At 42.1% G+C, this 18,760-nt stretch overlaps 1 protein-coding gene across 2 annotated transcripts in view; it reads left to right on the top strand.

Annotated features, from left to right (window-relative positions):
• Positions 1 to 18,760, top strand: part of CACNA2D1 (calcium voltage-gated channel auxiliary subunit alpha2delta 1) — a 1,913,432-nt gene that overhangs the window by 750,850 nt on the left and 1,143,822 nt on the right. For both annotated transcript variants that reach the window (XM_078674178.1, XM_078674177.1), the window contains exon 4: positions 14,648 to 14,707. In XM_078674178.1, the coding sequence (XP_078530304.1) occupies positions 14,648 to 14,707 (60 nt within the window). The remainder of the gene's footprint in view (positions 1 to 14,647; positions 14,708 to 18,760) is intronic.

The following is an 18,760-nucleotide window of genomic DNA, read 5'->3' as shown; positions in this document are numbered from 1 at the left end:
TGTTAATACAATGCTTCTCTGTGCTTTTAAAAAGACGCTGCTCGGTGCAGCAAAATGGCTTGCGGCGTCTCGCTGCGTCATTTATTTGTAAATGAGTGCCTAGGTTCCTGAATAGCAAAGGGGAATCTCTATGACATCATTACTAAGTAGGGTGTGGGTTCTCTGACGTGTAACCTCATAGATAATATTGCTACCAAACCTCTTCTCATTCAGCCTTCTGTTGATCACTCAACTTGTTCATTGAGAACATTCTATTGATTCCAAGTTCACATAGATAACTGGTAATATCATGCTTTGCTCAGTATCATAGAGTGACAACATTGAAACAATGTTTAATACATGCATTTTAAAAGCTACACTTTGCCTCATTTCTTTTCTGCGTTGCCATTGCCCCCGCCCTGAAGTACATATTTAAGCACGATGCATCTGTTTCTAGCAATGGCATGAATCATTGTTTAGCTTCTTTGTCCATCAAAGACAAACAATACTATAACTTTGGGCTCTGCGTCACAGTACAATTTGAACTAAAGTCCCCCCCCCACACATTGTTTCAAGCAAGTTCAGACAGAAAAAAAAAATATGTTAGTGTATAAATTATGATTTTAAACATCAAAAAATATTACTTGAAATGCACACGTTTCCTTAACACAAAACTGAAAAGCAAAATGCGTCTTTGTAGCCCTTTTCTGTCATACTGATAATCTGGCATGTTATATGTGTTATATATGAAGTAAAAAAAAGTCGCCTAGAGTTGTTTTCACACATCAATCATTGTATTGTACATTTATAAATCTATATTGTCTTACGTGTCGTAACAATCCTTAGCATGTCATCATTGCTGACATGACTCCTTTCTGCGTCTCTTTGCATCACATCTCACACCCCACATCTCACACAGGCAGAGCACTAACTTGGCTTCAATCTTTTCTGAGTGACAGAACTTTTCAAGTTTTTGAAGAGGACACCACCTCCTCTAGCAAACCCCTGGGATGCGGGGTTCCACAGGGCTCATCCCTGAGCCCGACGTTGTTTAACGTTTACATGAGACCGCTGGCTGAGATCGTCCGTCCATATGGTATCAAGATCATCACCTACGCGGACGATACTCAGCTGGTGGTCTCCCTTGCGCAGGGAGACAGCTCCCTAGTAAAGGCTGACCTGGCAGGCTGTCTAGAGTAAGTGAAAAACTGGATGACCACGTCATGTCTCAAGCTCAACGGAGACAAAACAGAGCTTATGCTTCTGGGCTGCTCTGTTCCATCTACAATTAGCTCTATATGGCCCTCCTGTCTAGGCCCGCCACCAGCCCCTAAGGATACCATAAAGAGTCTTGGAATCTGGCTAGACAGGTCCATGACGTTTGATAACCAGGCAACCAGGCTATCTGCCACCTGTTTTTGTCTTCTTAGACTCCTCAAGAAGATCCTCCCCCTGCTACACTTTGAAGCCAAACAAATCGTTATTCAAGGCCTGATCCAATCTCGCCTCGATTCTGGCAACTCTGTACTTAGGAGCTCCGGAATATACTTTACGGAAACTCCAACTAATCCAAAATTGTGCTGTGCGCACACTTCTTCAGCTCCCCCGCAGGCTTTCAGCCAAACCCGGGTTGAGAAGCTCGCACTGGCTCCCTGTCAGGGAGAGAATCAATTTTAAATCTCTGTGCATCGCCCATCAGGCCTTCTGGGAAACTGGACCAGTGAATAATCACTCCCTAATTACCCCATACCACCCAAGTAAACAGCTGTGCTCATCACATGCCTTTCTAGCCACAGTCCCTAAGATCAGGAAATCAAGAGCAGGAGGCCGCTCATTCTCCTTTAATGTAGCTAAGCTGTGGAATACTCTTCCCCTCCACTTGAGATCTAATCCTAATTTGCTTTCTTTTCGTAAACAATTGAAAACGTTTTTGTTTAACAAATAGAGCTCTTTTTCCCGGCTTTTTGGGCCTCTTCAGTTTGCACCTCTTTCTTAGCGCTTGGACGCCCCAGGGCAGCTATTTGCGCTTTATAAAATCCATTTTCATTTAATTTCACCCTAAGAATCCTGCCCACCCCCTCAAAAAAGAATTCTGGGAACAATTTATTATTGTAAAGAGTTTTATTAAATGTCAGTCATGTGGGCGATTTAACATTTGCTCGCACATCTATGTGTAAAATGCAAACACATCCACAAATATAAAGTGTAAAATACAAACACGTCCATGGGAATGTTGTGGGGAGTTGTGATGTCCCCATGAATATCTGGGTTCCATTCGATAACACCTCATTTGATTGAGGAGGTGTCTGGGCTATATTTCAAAGACCAAATGCCTTTATATAAGAATGGAAGAAGTATCTCTTTTGTATTCTATATAATAGTGATATGTTTGTGGCGCTGCTTATCAGCTGTCAGCTGTCTCTGCTTGTAGGGGACGAGGGAATAGAGCCATGCCCAGGAGGAAGGGCGTGTTGAATAGGCCTCTAGAACTCTGATCAGATAAGGCAGCCCGAGGTTTCTCTCTGTCCACTGCTCGTGACAGCTCTTTTACCACTTTAACAAAGCTCACTCTGGGCCTTGGGACAGCACCTTTCAAGCGACACTTAGTCCAGAGAGTCAGAGCAGGCAGGCTGCATTCAATATCTGTAAACTTTTATACTCTGTAGTAAGTGTTGCACTTTCCAATATTCCAATAGGAAAAACTCTTTAAATGCCATGCAGAAATTCACTCTCAAGCTTTTAATAGTTCCTTTCATGAGACGCATAATAATATCAATGTTGTGGACTCAGTACATGTTTTCTTCCGCCCTCATTTGCAAGGAATATGCAGATATGTTTAATCTGGGTAATGTGTGAGAGTCCATTACAGATATTTTACAGACATGTGTTTGTTTCATGCAACATCTGTAAGATACGTCTTTTTTTATCCAAACAGGGTCTCACATATGCAAAATGGGAGGGTGCCACAGAGATTATTTGCAGTAATATTAGTGACTTGCTGCTGTGTTACAATATTGAAAACACACATTACTATCCTTGAATACTGAACGAGTGTGCATGTGCACTGTCAGTGACCTGGCCAAAGAGGGTACATGAAAGAGCTGAACCTGGATCATAAATTAAAAGCTGATCCCCAAAACACGTTTGGTCCAGTACCCCAAAATCCTTAATTTGTCCCTGGATTGCCGTTTTTCCCATAGAAGACACGCCATTGTTGTTCAGCTCATTCAGTGGAGTTGAACTAACAACCTAACATCTTCATATGAGCAAACCTCTTGTGCTCCTCGCAATTTACAGATACACTCGACTTTCATGTACCATAACCTATTTAGTTCAATATGTGTATTATTTTAATTATTATGTTATGTGCCAGTGTGGTGCATTGTTACCACTGTCTATTGCACCATTCATAAATTCAATGCAGCTATTATGCGTTCCAATTTTTTGATGAGTCCTTGGAAGCCAGGAGCCCCATCGAGTAACATTGTGGTTGCCATCCTTTGAATAGTTAGGGTGCTGTGATAAATGCCCTGTTGAATGTTTGTCTATGCATTCTATGCATGCATGTGTATGCATGCATTATTGTTATTAGCAAAGCCCGCCTCCGAAGGGGGTCTCAAGGGCCGGTGCCATAACGGCCGCCAGAGCCCACAAAGGAATGGATCTGGTTGGCGCTGGTTTGCGCCGCCAGGAAAGGACGTGCGGCGAAATGCGCCTGAGGCCCTTTCCCTCTTCCAAGAACAAATGGGAGAGAGGAAGGGGGGTATATAAGGTGACGCTCTCCCTCCAATTTGTTATAATGTATGATAATGATTTATGATCCCGGCCCCAAGAAGGTGTCCGGGGGAGTTGTACAAATATGACGTATGTAATGAGTAATAAAAGTGCGGCCAACAACCACCAGAAAATACAATGACTGTTGGCTGTGTTTAGTGATGCAGATACATAAGTATGGTACTGTTCCTGGAATGGGCACAATGTTATTGATTTGCCCCATTCAGTAAAGGAACACTGAGACGGGATTCCATCCAGCAGTGCTTCGCTTTGTAGACCTTCTTCACTCATCACAGATGCTGAGGAAGTCCTTCACATTTTGGTGCAGGGATCATCGACAGATGATGGACTGCTTTTGGACAACGGGAAAAGGCTGCCTTGAGATGGCCATCCTTAGGTTAGGCACAGACAGTGCATTCGCTGTCTCTTTCAGACATGTTTCCTGACAGTGGGTTTGGAGACCGAATATTTCTTGCCTATGGATGGCTTTATTGTTACTTGTATCTGATTGATTCTCATTGGTAAGCTGCCTTTGGCTTCCTTCTTCTTGGAGGATGTAGAAATGTGATGCAGTGGCACTCTGATGTCATGCAGAATGCTTAAAGGAGAAGTGTTCAAGGGCAGAAGAGAAACGTTATTTTAAAATATGATGTCAGTTATGCCAGAGAATGGAGGAGATACAGAGCGCATGCCTCCAGCTCCAATAAATAAAGTAGGAAGTGTATCCGACTATGCTGCATACGCTATGGGTTGTCACAATGGATACGAGGATGGAGAAGCCCCATGCGTGAATGTAGTGAACGTATCGGCACGTTCAGCAAGAAACTTAAGCCACACAATTGGCATGAAAGCATGCTAATGAATATTCAACAGGATGAACAAGTGCACAGAAAATCTGAAAGAATTCTAAGAAAGCCTGATCGATTGATTGAACATTGCTAAACTAATATATATATACAGCTATTTCAATGGAATGTTTTCTTTCTCTCTTTTTCTTCTTTCTTCTTGTCTTTTTCTTCTTGTTATGTTGTGTTAAAAAAGAGGGCTGAGGGAGAAATGTAGTAATGTGATGTAGTGGCATTGTGTAATTAAAGGAACAGTGTTCTAGGGTGGTAAAGAAATGTTATTTTAAAAGATGTCAGTTATGCCAGAGAATGGGGGATATATACAGCGTCTGTCCACAGCTGCCATAAATAAAGTATAAAGTTTATTCAGCTTTGCTGCATTTGTAATGGATGGTCCCAGATGATTTTCAACTCCCCTTTAGCATGGACACATTACTTGTGATCTTCCACTGCCAACATCTTTAGGCACTATATTTTTCTTTTCTTTTAAGCACTCTCCCAGACTGCAGCTTTTTCAGCAGGCCCACTTGTTTACTTCCCATTCCTTCTTGCCATTCCCTTGTTTGTGCTGCTTGCTTCTACCTATGCCCATCCATTTATTTCCATGTTCTTGTTTGCTACTATCCCACTCTCCCATTGTTGTCTCTGTGCTTGTGTCCAGCACCCCTCCCCCCACAAAACCCTTCCTCCCTGTTGCCTGCCAACCTGCCCTTCTTCTGTAATGCACATTAAAAGTACTAGAATGCATCAGTGCTGGACACATCATATTGCTTTTCCCCATCCCCTCAGTGCTTCACCAATGCACATATGATCTCCCTCCCTTGCTGTTGCCATCTCCCCAGCAATTAAAAAGCACTATAATGCTGGGGAGAGGAGTTGGCCTAACGGCTGGAGAGGTCGACCTCAAATCTAGGTAACTGGGTTCGAGTCTCGGCAATGATGCTGAACATCCTGAGCAAATCACTTAATCTCCCCATGCCTAACAAAACTGAATTTGTCCTCATGTAATGCAACTGGTGCTATGGAAAGCGCTCTGATACCCAATTCGGGTCAAGTTCGCACTATATAAAACTCTGTAGAAAAAAAAATGTGACTGGAACCGGCCGCATGACAGCGCTTTTTTTTCCTTTTAAGTTTCCACCATGCATCAGGGGGCAGTATGCTTTCATTGGTACCTTTTTCCTGTCTTTTATTGTGAGTGGGATAAAAAAAATTGGGTTGGTCAGCTGTTGAAATTCATTTTAATGCAGAGCTTTGTGTCTGGCACGAAATTGCAGGTATTCTGCTCTTGGTGCTAACTTCTCACACGTGCTGTCAAGGCATGTTCACTTGCAACAATAATTTCCCCTAAACGCCATCTACAAATAGCCCTACATTGCAGGGAATGCACCACGATTTCATTCAATAGGTCTCTCCATGTGTCTAAATCAGTCAATAACTAAAGATGCAGTAAAAGGGCAGAAAAGGTGAGCAAGAGCATAGATGTGTGTTTTTTATTTCTGTGGGACATGATGGAAGATCTCTATTGAGACAGTTGTTTAGAACAACGCCTAATCTAAACTTAGCCATTCATGCCACCTTACATTAACTTCTAATTAACAAGCATTGGGAAAGCCAGTAGCTCTCACCGATCCAAGAGCTGCTGACATTGTCAATGTCTTTAGCCATGTTCTACAGCACGGCAGCTGTTGAGCAGCATGGCTGAAAGTCAAGACAAAAAAACTTTAGCATGGCCAGTTCTGGCTGTGTCATACCACCTTTTATGTCGAACATAGCAGTGCATGCGCTGCTCTGCGAGGCATGATGTATCTGGTTGGGGCGCTTCGGCCGTACCCACCACTTACCATTTGTTCCTTCTTGTGACTTTCTGCATTCCTGTCTTCTATTGGTCAAACAAAGCTCCTTGGCCAGCCTTTAGGTGTGGTTTTCTCTTTGTGGCGACGGTCCCTCGTACATCTCCCCTCACAACGTGATTGTATTTATTGTTTGTTTGGCACACTCTTTGTTTCGCTGAATTGGTCCCATGTTGTGAACACAGCTTCAACATGGTTTTGCCTGCATACTGCTTCCTGCACGTTGGATATTATATATCCTTAAATGCCGATCTTGATTCATCCCTAGGGTAGTGATTTCTTCAGTTTTATAGGCTTTCAGTGTTCGTTTGTATGGAGTTTTACTTTTATGTATAATGCAATTTTTTTTATAACATGGCCATTCCTTTTTAAGATTGCTTGCTTCATACATGCCAGTTTTTGCAGCTCGTATTTTCAACTTGGCAAGCCCCATTTCCAATTCAAATGTTTTATAATTTGTATTAGGCTCCAAAGTCACCAGTGGCTGAACTTCGTTATTAAACACCATACCGAAAAGAAGTAGAGCTCCACACAGCAAGGTATGTTGGAGAATATTTTATTCCAACCAGACACAGGAACTCCCCGGCAGCAACTGCCAAAGTAAGAACATTCCCCACAGTATGTTCCGCGCAGGGAACGCTCAAACACTAAGGTTCCCAGATTAGATGAACTAGATCCCAACACATCTCCCCTCCTTCAATAGAAAGAAGAAACAGAACAAATGAGGAAAAAGAATAAGAGAACAGGAAAGAAGAAAGGAAAATGTGAAACAAGATAGACAAAGAAGAGGAACAAGATAAAGAAGCACAACCACAAACATCAGCAAGAGAACATAACTAGAAAGAACAAATGCCTTAAGAAAGACAGCAAAGGCAAAACCACAAACTACTGCATATCATAATCATGAAATTTGGCAGGTAAGCGCTTAGTCCTGGAAGGCCTGGATGGCACACGGAAAGAAGAAGAACGTCCAGAAAAAACAACATCATCCCTACCACCAACATCAGAGGACACTTCAACGGAAGGGGAATGTGTACCCAATCTTCTGTTGACCTCGCCAACCATAGACTTAGGAACAATGGAAATGCAAGACTTATTCCACACTCTACCATCCATCAGTACCACCACTCGTTCTTTTACCTCAGACACCCTTTTAGGGGACAAAAACCGAGATTCACCTTTGCGGAGAAAACCAGATTTTTTGAATCTCACCCAATCACCCACTTTAACATCCAGGGGATAACTTGCACCAGGCCTGGTATCATACTTTACTTGTACAGCAGCTCTGACATCCGTTACAGCAGACACTTTACTAGAATCAACCATTCTTCTAGGCATCCACTCTTTATTTAGTTTGGAACCAGCCACCTTTCCCCAAAGCAAAGTGAACGGGGCAACACCAGTACTAATATGAGGAGTAGTTCTCACAGCCTACAACATATCACAACGAGCTTTATGCCAATGCAACCCATTCACCAAAGCAAGTTGCACCTGTTCCTTGACAACGCGGTTGAAGTGTTCAACCAAACTATTACTACGTGGGTGATAAAGTGACGTACAAACATGCTTAATTCCCACATCCTTAAAAAATCCCTGCATCTCGAAAGAGGTTAACTGAGTGCCGTTATCAGAGACCAGCTCTTCTGGAAAACCCTCCCTAAGAAAAAAATCAAGAAAAAAACAATGATGGATGAAGAGTTGGCATTATCAACAAACCTCACCTCTGGCCACTTAGACATGTAATCAATAAGAACAAGGGCATACTTGGGAGAACAACCAATGAGACCAAAAGGACCAGCAAGCAGCAATATCAAAAGCCAGTTTTGACCAAGGTAAATTCTTTACCACAATAGGTTCAACAGGAGAAGGTCTTGTCACTTGAGACTTGTCACTAGTGACACATGTATAACAATCACGCACAAAATGTTCCACATCTTTATCCAACGCTGGCCATCAAAAATCTAGTCTAACCCTACGCTTCCTAGCACGAATGCCAGGATGGCCTTCATGGGCCAAATCAAGAATTCTGTTCTGAATGGAAAAAGGAACCACAAGTAAACCACCTCTACGTAATATGCCATCCACAACAGACATCTCATCTTTGACCCTTTTAAAAGGAACCAATTCAGACGGACAATCCTTATCACACGGCCACACACCAGATAAACAGTCAATTACTTTCAAAACCACGTTATCTTCAGTTACTCCATCCAACCACTCTTGCTCACAAAGAGCACAACCAACAGTGTCATATAAAGAACACACAGCACACACCATTTCCAAATCATCGCTCTCAAGAACATCATTCTCAGAACAAAGGGGCAATCTAGAAAAACAATCAGCAACATGATTTTTAACACCGAGCACATACTCAAGTCGATAGCGGAACTCTTGCAACCTGAACTGCCATTTGGCAACTTGCGGTGTAGCCCTACCACCCCCCTTTGTAGTGAACAAGTCAACTAAAGGTTTGTGGTCGGTCCTCAAGATGAATTCATTTCCCCATAAAAAGTTTTTGAAGTGCTGCACGCCCCACCACAAACCCAAAGCTTCCTTTTTAATAGTTGAATAAGTGCCTTCAGCACCCCTCAGTGTTCTAGAAGCGAAAGCAATTGTTTCTTCACGACCATCACTTCTTTTTTGAAGAAGGACCGCACCTAGACCCACATTGCTAGCATCGGTTGAAATAATGCATAAGTCATTAATATTGAACAATTTAAGTGGACTAGTTTGTACAATTTCATTCTTAATCGACACAAAATTATTCCGACAATCCTCATCCCATACAAATTTGACATTTTTTTAAGCAAATTGCGCATAGAAGCAGTTTTAGTGGAAAAGTTGTTGACAAATTTGGAATAATATTCCACTAACCCCAAATATGACCGAAGCTGATCCCTATTCGAAGGCATGGGTGCTTTTTGAATCGCATCCATAATCTTAAATTTAGGTTTGATGCCTTTGTGAGAAATGTGGTGACCTAAATAATCAACGCCATCTTGCAAAAACTTATATTTGTCAGCCCTCAATGTTATACCACTAGATTTAATTATACTCAAAACATGTTTAACTCTCTCATCATGTTCAAGTTCAGTTTTCCCATGTATGCGAATATCATCCTGAAAGAATACAACTCCAGGAATATCCTTAAATAAGTTTTTCATCAAACGTTGGAAAACAGCCGAAGCTGAGGCAAGGACGAAGGGCATACGAATGTAACGGTAAGCGCCTTCAGGAGTAACAAAGGAGGTCAAATGCCTAGACTCTTTACTAAGCTCAATCTGATGGTACGCACAAGAAATATCGAGGGAAGTAAAGAATCTAGCACTGTCTAAAGTGGTCAACAATTCATTGATATTAGGGAGGGTTTCACGGTCAACCCAGATGTTGGCGTTAAGGTCACGTAAATCAACACACATTCTCAGACAATTGTCTGATTTCCGTGCTAAAACAATTGGTGCGAGCCACTCAGAACCCTCAATGGGCTCAATTACACCAGCCGCACACAAACGTTCCAGTTCTTTTTTGAGTTCAGGGCGAAGACTCAAAGGTACCTTACGAACCTTATGCGCAACAGCCTTAGCATCGTTCTTGAGAACAATCTGGTGTTGGAAACTATTAAGTTTTCCGAGCTTCCCGTCGAAAACTTCAGGAAACATAGGTTCTCATTTGACACCAGAGAGTTGAGTTATGATATGAGAAGAAGAAACAGGAGCAGAATTATAAAATTCGCTACGAGAAATCACCATATCAGGATGATTGGGATCCAAAACAATGTTTAAATTGCCCTGATCATCCCACCCTAAAAGATTGGCTCCCTCCTTGACCACAAATATAGTACCAGAAGCAAGATCAGAATGAAATTTGAGATTAGCAACACATTTCCCTAATACTTCAACCCGTTTCCCACCATATGCAAAGATTTTTATACAAGATTCTCCAAGTTGCACATTACTTAACATGTCATAATCCGCAGCATTAATTAAGGTAAAAGGAGAACCAGAATCAGCCAGAAAAGTCAGACTGGTATCATTTACAGAAATATTGCAGGAAGGTGATTTCTTTTTGTGAACACCTCCCAAAGCAGCTAATTCTACTACACCATCACTAAGGAATGAAGAGGAGGACAGCATAAGCAGTTCATAACACTCTTCGTCATAGAGTCATCAGTAATGGTTTTCACAATTTGATCCTGATTCTTCTTGGTGGAGGCGACTTTGCACATTCTAGAATAATGGCCCTTTTTAACACAGTTATAACATGTTTGATTAAGTGCAAAACAAAACGTAGCATTGCCAAGATGAGTGGTACTACCACAACGGAAACATATTACATCCTCAGGTATAGTCTTGGCTTGGTTAGAAGTCATAACAGAGGAACGTGGAACTCCAGAAACAGGCTTTATAACAGACGGCAATTTGGTGGGTTTGAAATTAGATTTCAAAAGTTTAACTTCGCCCGAAGAGGAAGGATTGCTCATTTCTTTCACACAAAATTGAGAATGTTCAATAGATCTGGCAAGAGTGAGTGCAGTTTCTAAGTCGGGATCATCGGACGATAGCAGTTTCCCCTGAATTTTTTTGTTGGAGGTCTTCTCAATCAATTGATCCCGGATGATTTCATCCCTAAATTCTCTGTAATTACAATTTACTGCGAGAATTCTGAGCGCAGCTACAAAATCATCAATCGATTCACCAGGAATTTGCGCTCGCTGAAGAAATTTGTGTCGTTCAAGAACAATGTTCCTTTTTGGACTAAAACGTTTGTCATGGGTTTTGACGACTGTGGCATACTCATCCACCAACAAAGAATCACCACTGTCCCCACCTGTCACTAAAGTGCTTACAGTTTCCGTGGGTAGGGTTTTTAAAACACTCCTGCCTTCCGCCCCAAGATTGTAAATCAATAAAGCTTTCTTTTTTTAGACGTAAAAGTCTCACCGTCAATTGCTTCTAAATAGGCTTCAAAAGTGTCTTTCCAATCATTCCATTTTACAGGAGACGTGCCTGCAGATTGTAAAAAGGGTGGAGGTGCTGTAATGTGATCCATATTGGCACGTGGGTGAGTTTCTGCCCCACAAGGATTCACAATATAAGAATAAACAAAACTGCAAGGAAAACAATGCAAAAACAAAACAATAAGATGGTTGAGCCAGTTATTATGAATTGTGCATATCAGTTATGTTATGCTAAAAATACTGTGCACATCAGCGGTGAAAAAAGAAGGCTGAACCTGTGAGTAGAAAGTAGTGTCTTTTTTTTTTTTTATAGCCAAGGTACGAACTTATTTCCAAATCCTTAGCACTTTCAACTTGAAATTAGAGCGCGTATGTGAACACGCTACAAAATGTGACATTGATTTGTGATAGCGCTGAAAAAAAAACTGTGCGCGTCAGCGAGGTAGCTATGGTGATTTATTAACTAACGCGCTGGAAACAAAGCTGACCGTGTCAGCGAGGTTGCTATAGCAATGGAGTAACAAAATGGCTACTCAGAGGCGTGCGTAAGGATCAGGCAGAACGTCTTGGACAGAGTCAGACGCACATGCGCTGACACGAGAGCAGGATGGCTCGATCGCGAAAAAAAACCAATTACAGAGTACCTTGAAACGCTGATCACGAAGGCTTCGATTAGGTTAGAATTTCACTAAAGCCACCAGGACGACAGGAAAAGAGGTAGACATCGTCGGAGGAGGAGTAGATAAAACAAGGAATCTGGCGGTCCAACGAAGGCAGTCATACGAAGATAGCTGGCCACGGCAGCTGAAACAACAATGGGGAGGCTGGATCTGGCATCAATCGTCGCCAGTGAAAAGAAGTAGAGCTCCACACAGCAAGGTATGTTGGAGGAAACTTTATTCCAACCAGACACAGGAACTCCCCGGCAGTAACTGCCAAAGTAAGAACATTCCCCACAGTATGTTCCACGCAGGGAACGCTCAAACACTAAGGTTCCCAGATTAGATAAACTAGATCCCAACACATTCCATAAAGGTTATGCTGCAATGGGTACTTGGGACCTATTGAACATGACGGCTGCAGTATAGCTTGGCAGAGGATGTAAACAAAATAATATTGAAAATGTTTTAGTTCTTGTGGGAGAGGTTGTGGCATAATGACTAGAGGTGCCGACTTTGGAGATGGGGGAAGCAAAACATGAGTCTCTGGGTTGGGTCACCATTCTGTGATTCTGAGCAAATCACTGATTCCCGTGCCTAAAAAAAATAACATGAAGAATGGCTCTGTTTAATATAACTGGTACCCATCTAAAGTGTGTTTTTTTTAGAGTTTTATATAGCGCAAACTAGACCCGAGACATCGGGTATCAGAGAGCGTTACAGATGGACACATTCATTTTTGTTAGGCATGGGGAGATTAAGTGATTTGCCCAGAATCACAGGATGTTGAGTGTCATTGCCCAGCTTTGAGGTCGACCACTCTAGCTGTAAGGCTATGTCCTCTCCCCAATACCTTCAGGGTAGAGCTTGCACAATATATAATTGCAACACAAAAAGAAATGGCATCTAAAACACTTTCCAGGCACATAGCTTCCTTTTGGCTCTACTTTCGTTTCAGGGCAATTAAATCTGGGAAGTGGACCTAATGTTGTGTACTTGTGCTTTCTTAATAGGCACATGCCACTACAGGTTATCGTTTTAAAGGGATCTGTTGACAGGTTATAAAAGGGTCAAATGGCAGCAACCATTCCCACCAGGATCAAAATGGAAGTGGAAGGCGTCACTCTGCCCTCCCTCCTGTTGCTTTTGCGTCCCATCCAGCCCCTGTTGTTTTCACACCTCCTCCTGTCTTGCTTTGGCCCCCCCATGCTCCCTCATGTTGCTTCGCTGGTTGCCGCCCATCCTTCCCTGTGTTACTTTGATGTTCCCCCATCCTTTGCCCATGTGTGTCCACTGTCCAAGCCTGCTTAAAAAAAAGCATCTGCAATACAATAGGTCTCACATTACTGAAAGTTTGAACTATTGGTGTTGCTAATAATAATGCAGTGGCAAAAGCTCAATCTTTCAGTAATGCAAGAGCTATTCCATTGCAAATGTTTTTTTTCTATTTATTTTTCAAGCAATAAGCAGAGGTGCCGCAATTGCTTAAAAAATAAATAAATAGAAAACACATTTGCAATGCAATAGGTTTCGCATTACTGAAAGTTTGAGCAATTGGCGTTGCATTAATATTAGCAACGCCAATAGCTCAAACTTTCAGTACATTGAAAATGCTTGATTTTCTTTATTTTTAGCCATGCTGCACAGCAGGCACACTGCAATACTACAGAGCTAAAGATTGATAAAGTCAATAGCTCTCGCATTGGACCTAGTGGCTTTGCCAATCCTTGTTTATATAATGCAGGTAACCAAAGAAAGGCTCCTTTTGAGATTTCAGGGTGTTTTATGAGGGCCCAGGACCCTAATGGCTCTGCCACGTGGCTGCCAAACATTTAAGACATCCCCTCTTAAACCCTGGGCCCTTCATCTCTAATGTGGCCTTGATGGACGAGCAAAGGTTCTTCATCATTTGTGTTGGGCCACACTGTACTGGTGGGTCACAGACAGTGAAAGACTGGGCTGCGTTTGTGCTCCTTTGTTCCTCTTTGTATTATACCCACTGGCCATGCAGCCAAGTGAAGTAACACACAGGCGCAGTGGGGGTCCAGTACGTGAACTACCATGTAAATACGGGAACACTCACTTAGAATTTCACAGGCACGAACTATGCACCCGCTGCCCAGGCAATGTATATTATAGAAAGGCTCGCGAAGAGATCCAGAAAAGCAAAAATGCACGCATTGTGTTCCCTGGTCCCTTGTTCATGTGGTAGAGGTCTTTGAACCCTAGTTTTCTGTTGTTACTATTAAAGGAATGGGACTTCAGTACTAGATAACAATGATTTTAAAAGGAAAGCCCATGGCAGTAAAACATGGTGCCCTAAACACACTGACATCCATGACCTGGTAACCCAACTTTCAGAAGTATTTCATTTTCAGGTACACCTCATCATGCCAAATAAGGCTTCAGAAAAAGTATTTATTAATTGCAGCAACATTTTCAATTGCTAGGGATTTATGCTGTGTTCACGTTATTTTGTCCACTTTCTTACATATGTAAAATATTATAAGCGAATAACTTCGAAAATGTATTATTTGGGACATGAACAAATCTAATTGTGTAACTGATTTCTTCTTTCAGCGCCTTGCTAAAGAAGCCGAGAGATTTCAGGAAATGCACCAGTGGCAGGACACGTTTCAAGTAAGCCTTTTCAAAACAGTCCAATTTACCAGTTGTTCATTGCAGTAATGTTGGTACAGTGAGTTGTTTAAGAGAGTGTGTCTTGACAGCTGCAGGGCCTATTAACTATAATGTTTCCTGATTGGAAAATCAATGCTCCAGGTCACTTTTTCTTTGACAATTGTCCAAGCGTAATCACATGTGAAGTGAATGATTGCAGGCTATTTGCCACTGTGTTACAATACAAGTATCATGCAGACAAGTGGATACCTCAGACACTTTACCAGGCAGGGCGTAATTGCAAAATTATGATATAACAGAAGGCGCCAATTTTAAGGGAAAATGTTATATATGTTATTTATAGTTTAAATGAAGCTGTTGTGCATGTAATTGCTAATGAAGTGCAGTAAAGGTAGAACATGACACCGGCATACTACAAAAGCATGCTGTTTGACACTGATTTAAATAAATCAGAAAATTCAGTAAAGACTTTGACTGAGGACACAAAAATTGCCCGTGGAATGGCTTGTATTGAAATGCGTCCATGTATACAATGTAGCTTACCTTTTACTTTGATAATGAACACTGTCATTAACAAAGTGCATTAACTGGGTGATAAAACAGATAAAAAAAGGTATTACACATATACTTATATACCATGGCCTAGATGCGAAGGTAAAACAAACTATCCCTTTTAGATTCATCATTTTAACGATTTTATTAATTAGTCTGTACATTATACTTCTAGGTGGTATGGCAGCATGGCACAATGGTGGCTCCCCAACCTATAATTACAATGCTTTGACAATTTTCTAGTTTGTAATTTGTGTCGAACAACTGCTTGTGGTGCAATAAATATAGACAACGTGTAATTCAGCTAATACTAGGCCTCACATAACTTTTCTTTCTCAATATGTTTTAATAGTTCCTCCTGCTTCACCTCTCAGAGTTTCTATTACCAAAGCTTGCTTGTTTTTGTTGCACCCTGGAGGACAGTTCAGTAGACAAGTCTTATTCCAAACCGAGCATCCATTTTCTGCCACACTCACTCTGCATGGAACCGCTGCCTAAGCTAAGAATGTCCTTTTGACTGTCACTGGCAGCCCGTGATGGGCGGGGTCATTTTTGGCAATAGTGCTCTCGCTGGCATGGACGATGCACATTTGCCAAACTAGTGATGTCAACCGTTTACCATTTCATGATGCTCGGTCGAAATTTTCCTTTTGTTTACAATCCCCCCACTCTTGGATCTATTTCTGCAAATGAAATGTCCATGCCCCCTTGCACAGTCCGCTGTCTCCCCGTTTGTGAAGGCTGCTCGTCCTTTTTCCTGCTGAGAACCACAATGCATTGTATGGTGGTTGCAAGTACGACCATGTTGGAAATCCCACTCTAAGGAAGGCGGGCCTTCGGATGCATTAACCTGGTGCTCCAGAGGCTGACAGGCTGCTGGGTCATAGGAGAATGAAAGCTATGGCTCTGCCTTCAGAAACATAATATTTGGGGACCTGCTAGTTTATGATGGGGCCCCCACTCTGCCACAACATCATTTCCCATAGAAACATAATTTACCACTAAAGCATCAAATCAATATTTAATCTTTCCTACACTTAGAGCATGGGTACTCACAAACTTTCTGTTGGGGGCCAAAATTACTGTGTAGTGTGTGACCAAGGGCCACACCAGTAGGGGTGGGGGTCAGTGGGGGTGGGGTCAGTTTGGGGGGGCTAGAGTAAAAAAAAATCAAACCCATTTAAAAACATTAGACAATGTGACAATGCTGTATTTCAAAAGCAGAGGCAACTACAAAGAGCACATTTTGATAATACATATTTATTAGCAGATAACAGCAATCTTAAGAGGCATTGCATTGCTTCATGCACACTTTGAGCCCAATTCCATCACAGTCTCTCTCACCTAGTCAGTCAGTCTCTCCTTCAGTCAGTCAGTCTCTCTGTCAGTCAGTCTCTCTCCACTCTTTCAGTCTCTCTCTCTCCATCAGTCAGTCTATCTCTGTCAGTTAGTAAGTCTCTCTCTGCCAGTCAGTCTCTCTCTTAGTCAGTCACTCTCTCAGCCAGTCAGTCTCTCCCTGTCAGTCTCAGTCAGTCGGAATTTCTCTTAGTCAGTCTCTCTCTCAATCAGGCAGATAGTTTCAGTCAGTCAGTCTTTCTCTCTCAGTTAGTTAGTCTCTCTGTCAGTCTCTCTCTTTCTGTCAGCCAGTCCGCCTCTCTCTCTGTCAGTCTCTCAGTCAGTCAGTTTCTCTCTCTGTCAGTCTGTCTCTCTCTATACTCTCTCCACACTCTCTGTCTCCACTCTCTCTCCACTGTCTCTCACCACTCTCTCTCCACTCTCTACTCTCTCTGTCTCTCTCTGTCTATCTTCGCTCTCTCTCTCTATCTCTCTCTCTCTCTCTCTCCACTCTCTCTGTCTCTCTCTCTCTTTCTGGGGGGCCATGGGTACATTACCTGCAAGGTCCAAGGGCCGCCAAGGATGACCTGCTGGGCAGCTGGCTGCCCGAGGGCCGTACTATGGGTACCACGGACTTCGAGAAATCTCCTAACCTCACTCAACATCAAGTCACCCAGTCAACAGCAAAATACTCCACATGATGGCCATCACTTTAATGTGACTGAACGTGCCATCGTTCTCTCCCAAAGAGGATTACTAAATGTCACCAATAGTGAGTTACAACACTAACATCAATATCAAATCTGCCAGCACCTAGTGCCATTGTAGCCACGTGTACTGGTTCTGCCAGGCGCTCTCTTCCTGCATTGACTGTAATTAGTTTTTCCCAATGGCCCCCTCAGTTTCTTCTTGGAGCACAAAGACACTCTAAGGGCATCTTCTGTGCTGGAGTTGAAAGGTTCCTGAAAGGAAGAGCATAGAGTTTCAATACACACTTGTCTGAAGAAATTTGATAGGATAGGAGAAACAATGATAACGAATAGCCACACAAAGAAATGACAGGTTTTGATGTTTATGTGAAATCTGAGATAGAGTGTGGGATTATCTTTGATGCTAGTCTGTTCCCAATTAGGCTAGCACCCTCACCCAGGGTAGCGGCAGGGAAACAAAGACAGAATGCGTGTTCTCCTGGTGAGAGAGATGAGAACCTCATTTTAATAGGGAAGATTACTTTGGACTCTCAATCTTTTGCCACTGCGCCTTTTTGGGCTTTTCTCTGTGGTTTCTTTGCATGAGAGTGCTGCAAGATCTGCGGGAAATCCTACGGTGAGTAGGAATAACCTGAAGTACACTTGAAGCACAAAAGTGCTGTCTCTTGTAGAACGTAGTTAATCCAAACATAGATTGTCTATTTTATTCACTACAAGTTCCATTTGTTTCAATCGTTTATTTGTTAGTCACCATATTCCATTCATATGATTGAGTATTATCATCATCTTCTATTTCATTTTTGTGTTTCAAACAACGTGATATTAATCCACATAATTATGAATTCCCCAATGCATTTCGCACAAAAGTGCGCTTCCTCAGGGGGTCTGCAATTAAATAGAAATGACAACAGTAGGTATACTAATGTATAGCCAGGAGACGGAAAAATACAAGTGGTTGTACGTCATTTTAAGTGAATACATCAAGTCTAATTGAAGGTGAAAGAAAAAACAATGGAAGGTATACGCCAGAACCAAAACGAAATTTATACAGGTACCCAAAGTATAAGTCCTCAGTGCTTAGTGAAAATAAAGAAAATTTTCCAGAAAAAACGGGAGTCCAGAAGAAAAACTGTGACTGTTTTCAAGTTAAAGATGAACACGGGTTATGTGACTCGAGAGAAAGAGGCGGTGAACGGCGGAACCATAAATTATGATTCGTCATGCAGTTAGAATAAGCAGTCGAAGTGTGAGAGGTTCACGCAGTGATACAGCACCCAGAAAGCAACTAGAATCAGCAAAGTCTTACCAGTGTAACATAAAGTTCAAAGAATCAACGTTGCGTAACCAAGTATAGGCGAGTACCCGGCTCCGTGGAACCCGGAAGACGTCACTAAGCTTGTAGTGAATAAAATAGACAATCTATGTTTGGATTAACTACGTTCTACAAGAGACAGCA

The sequence above is a fragment of the Lissotriton helveticus genome, chromosome 1_1 (assembly GCF_964261635.1).
Source record: "Lissotriton helveticus chromosome 1_1, aLisHel1.1, whole genome shotgun sequence".
Classification (NCBI taxonomy): domain Eukaryota; kingdom Metazoa; phylum Chordata; class Amphibia; order Caudata; family Salamandridae; genus Lissotriton; species Lissotriton helveticus.
This window is presented reverse-complemented; position numbering and strand designations above follow the sequence as displayed.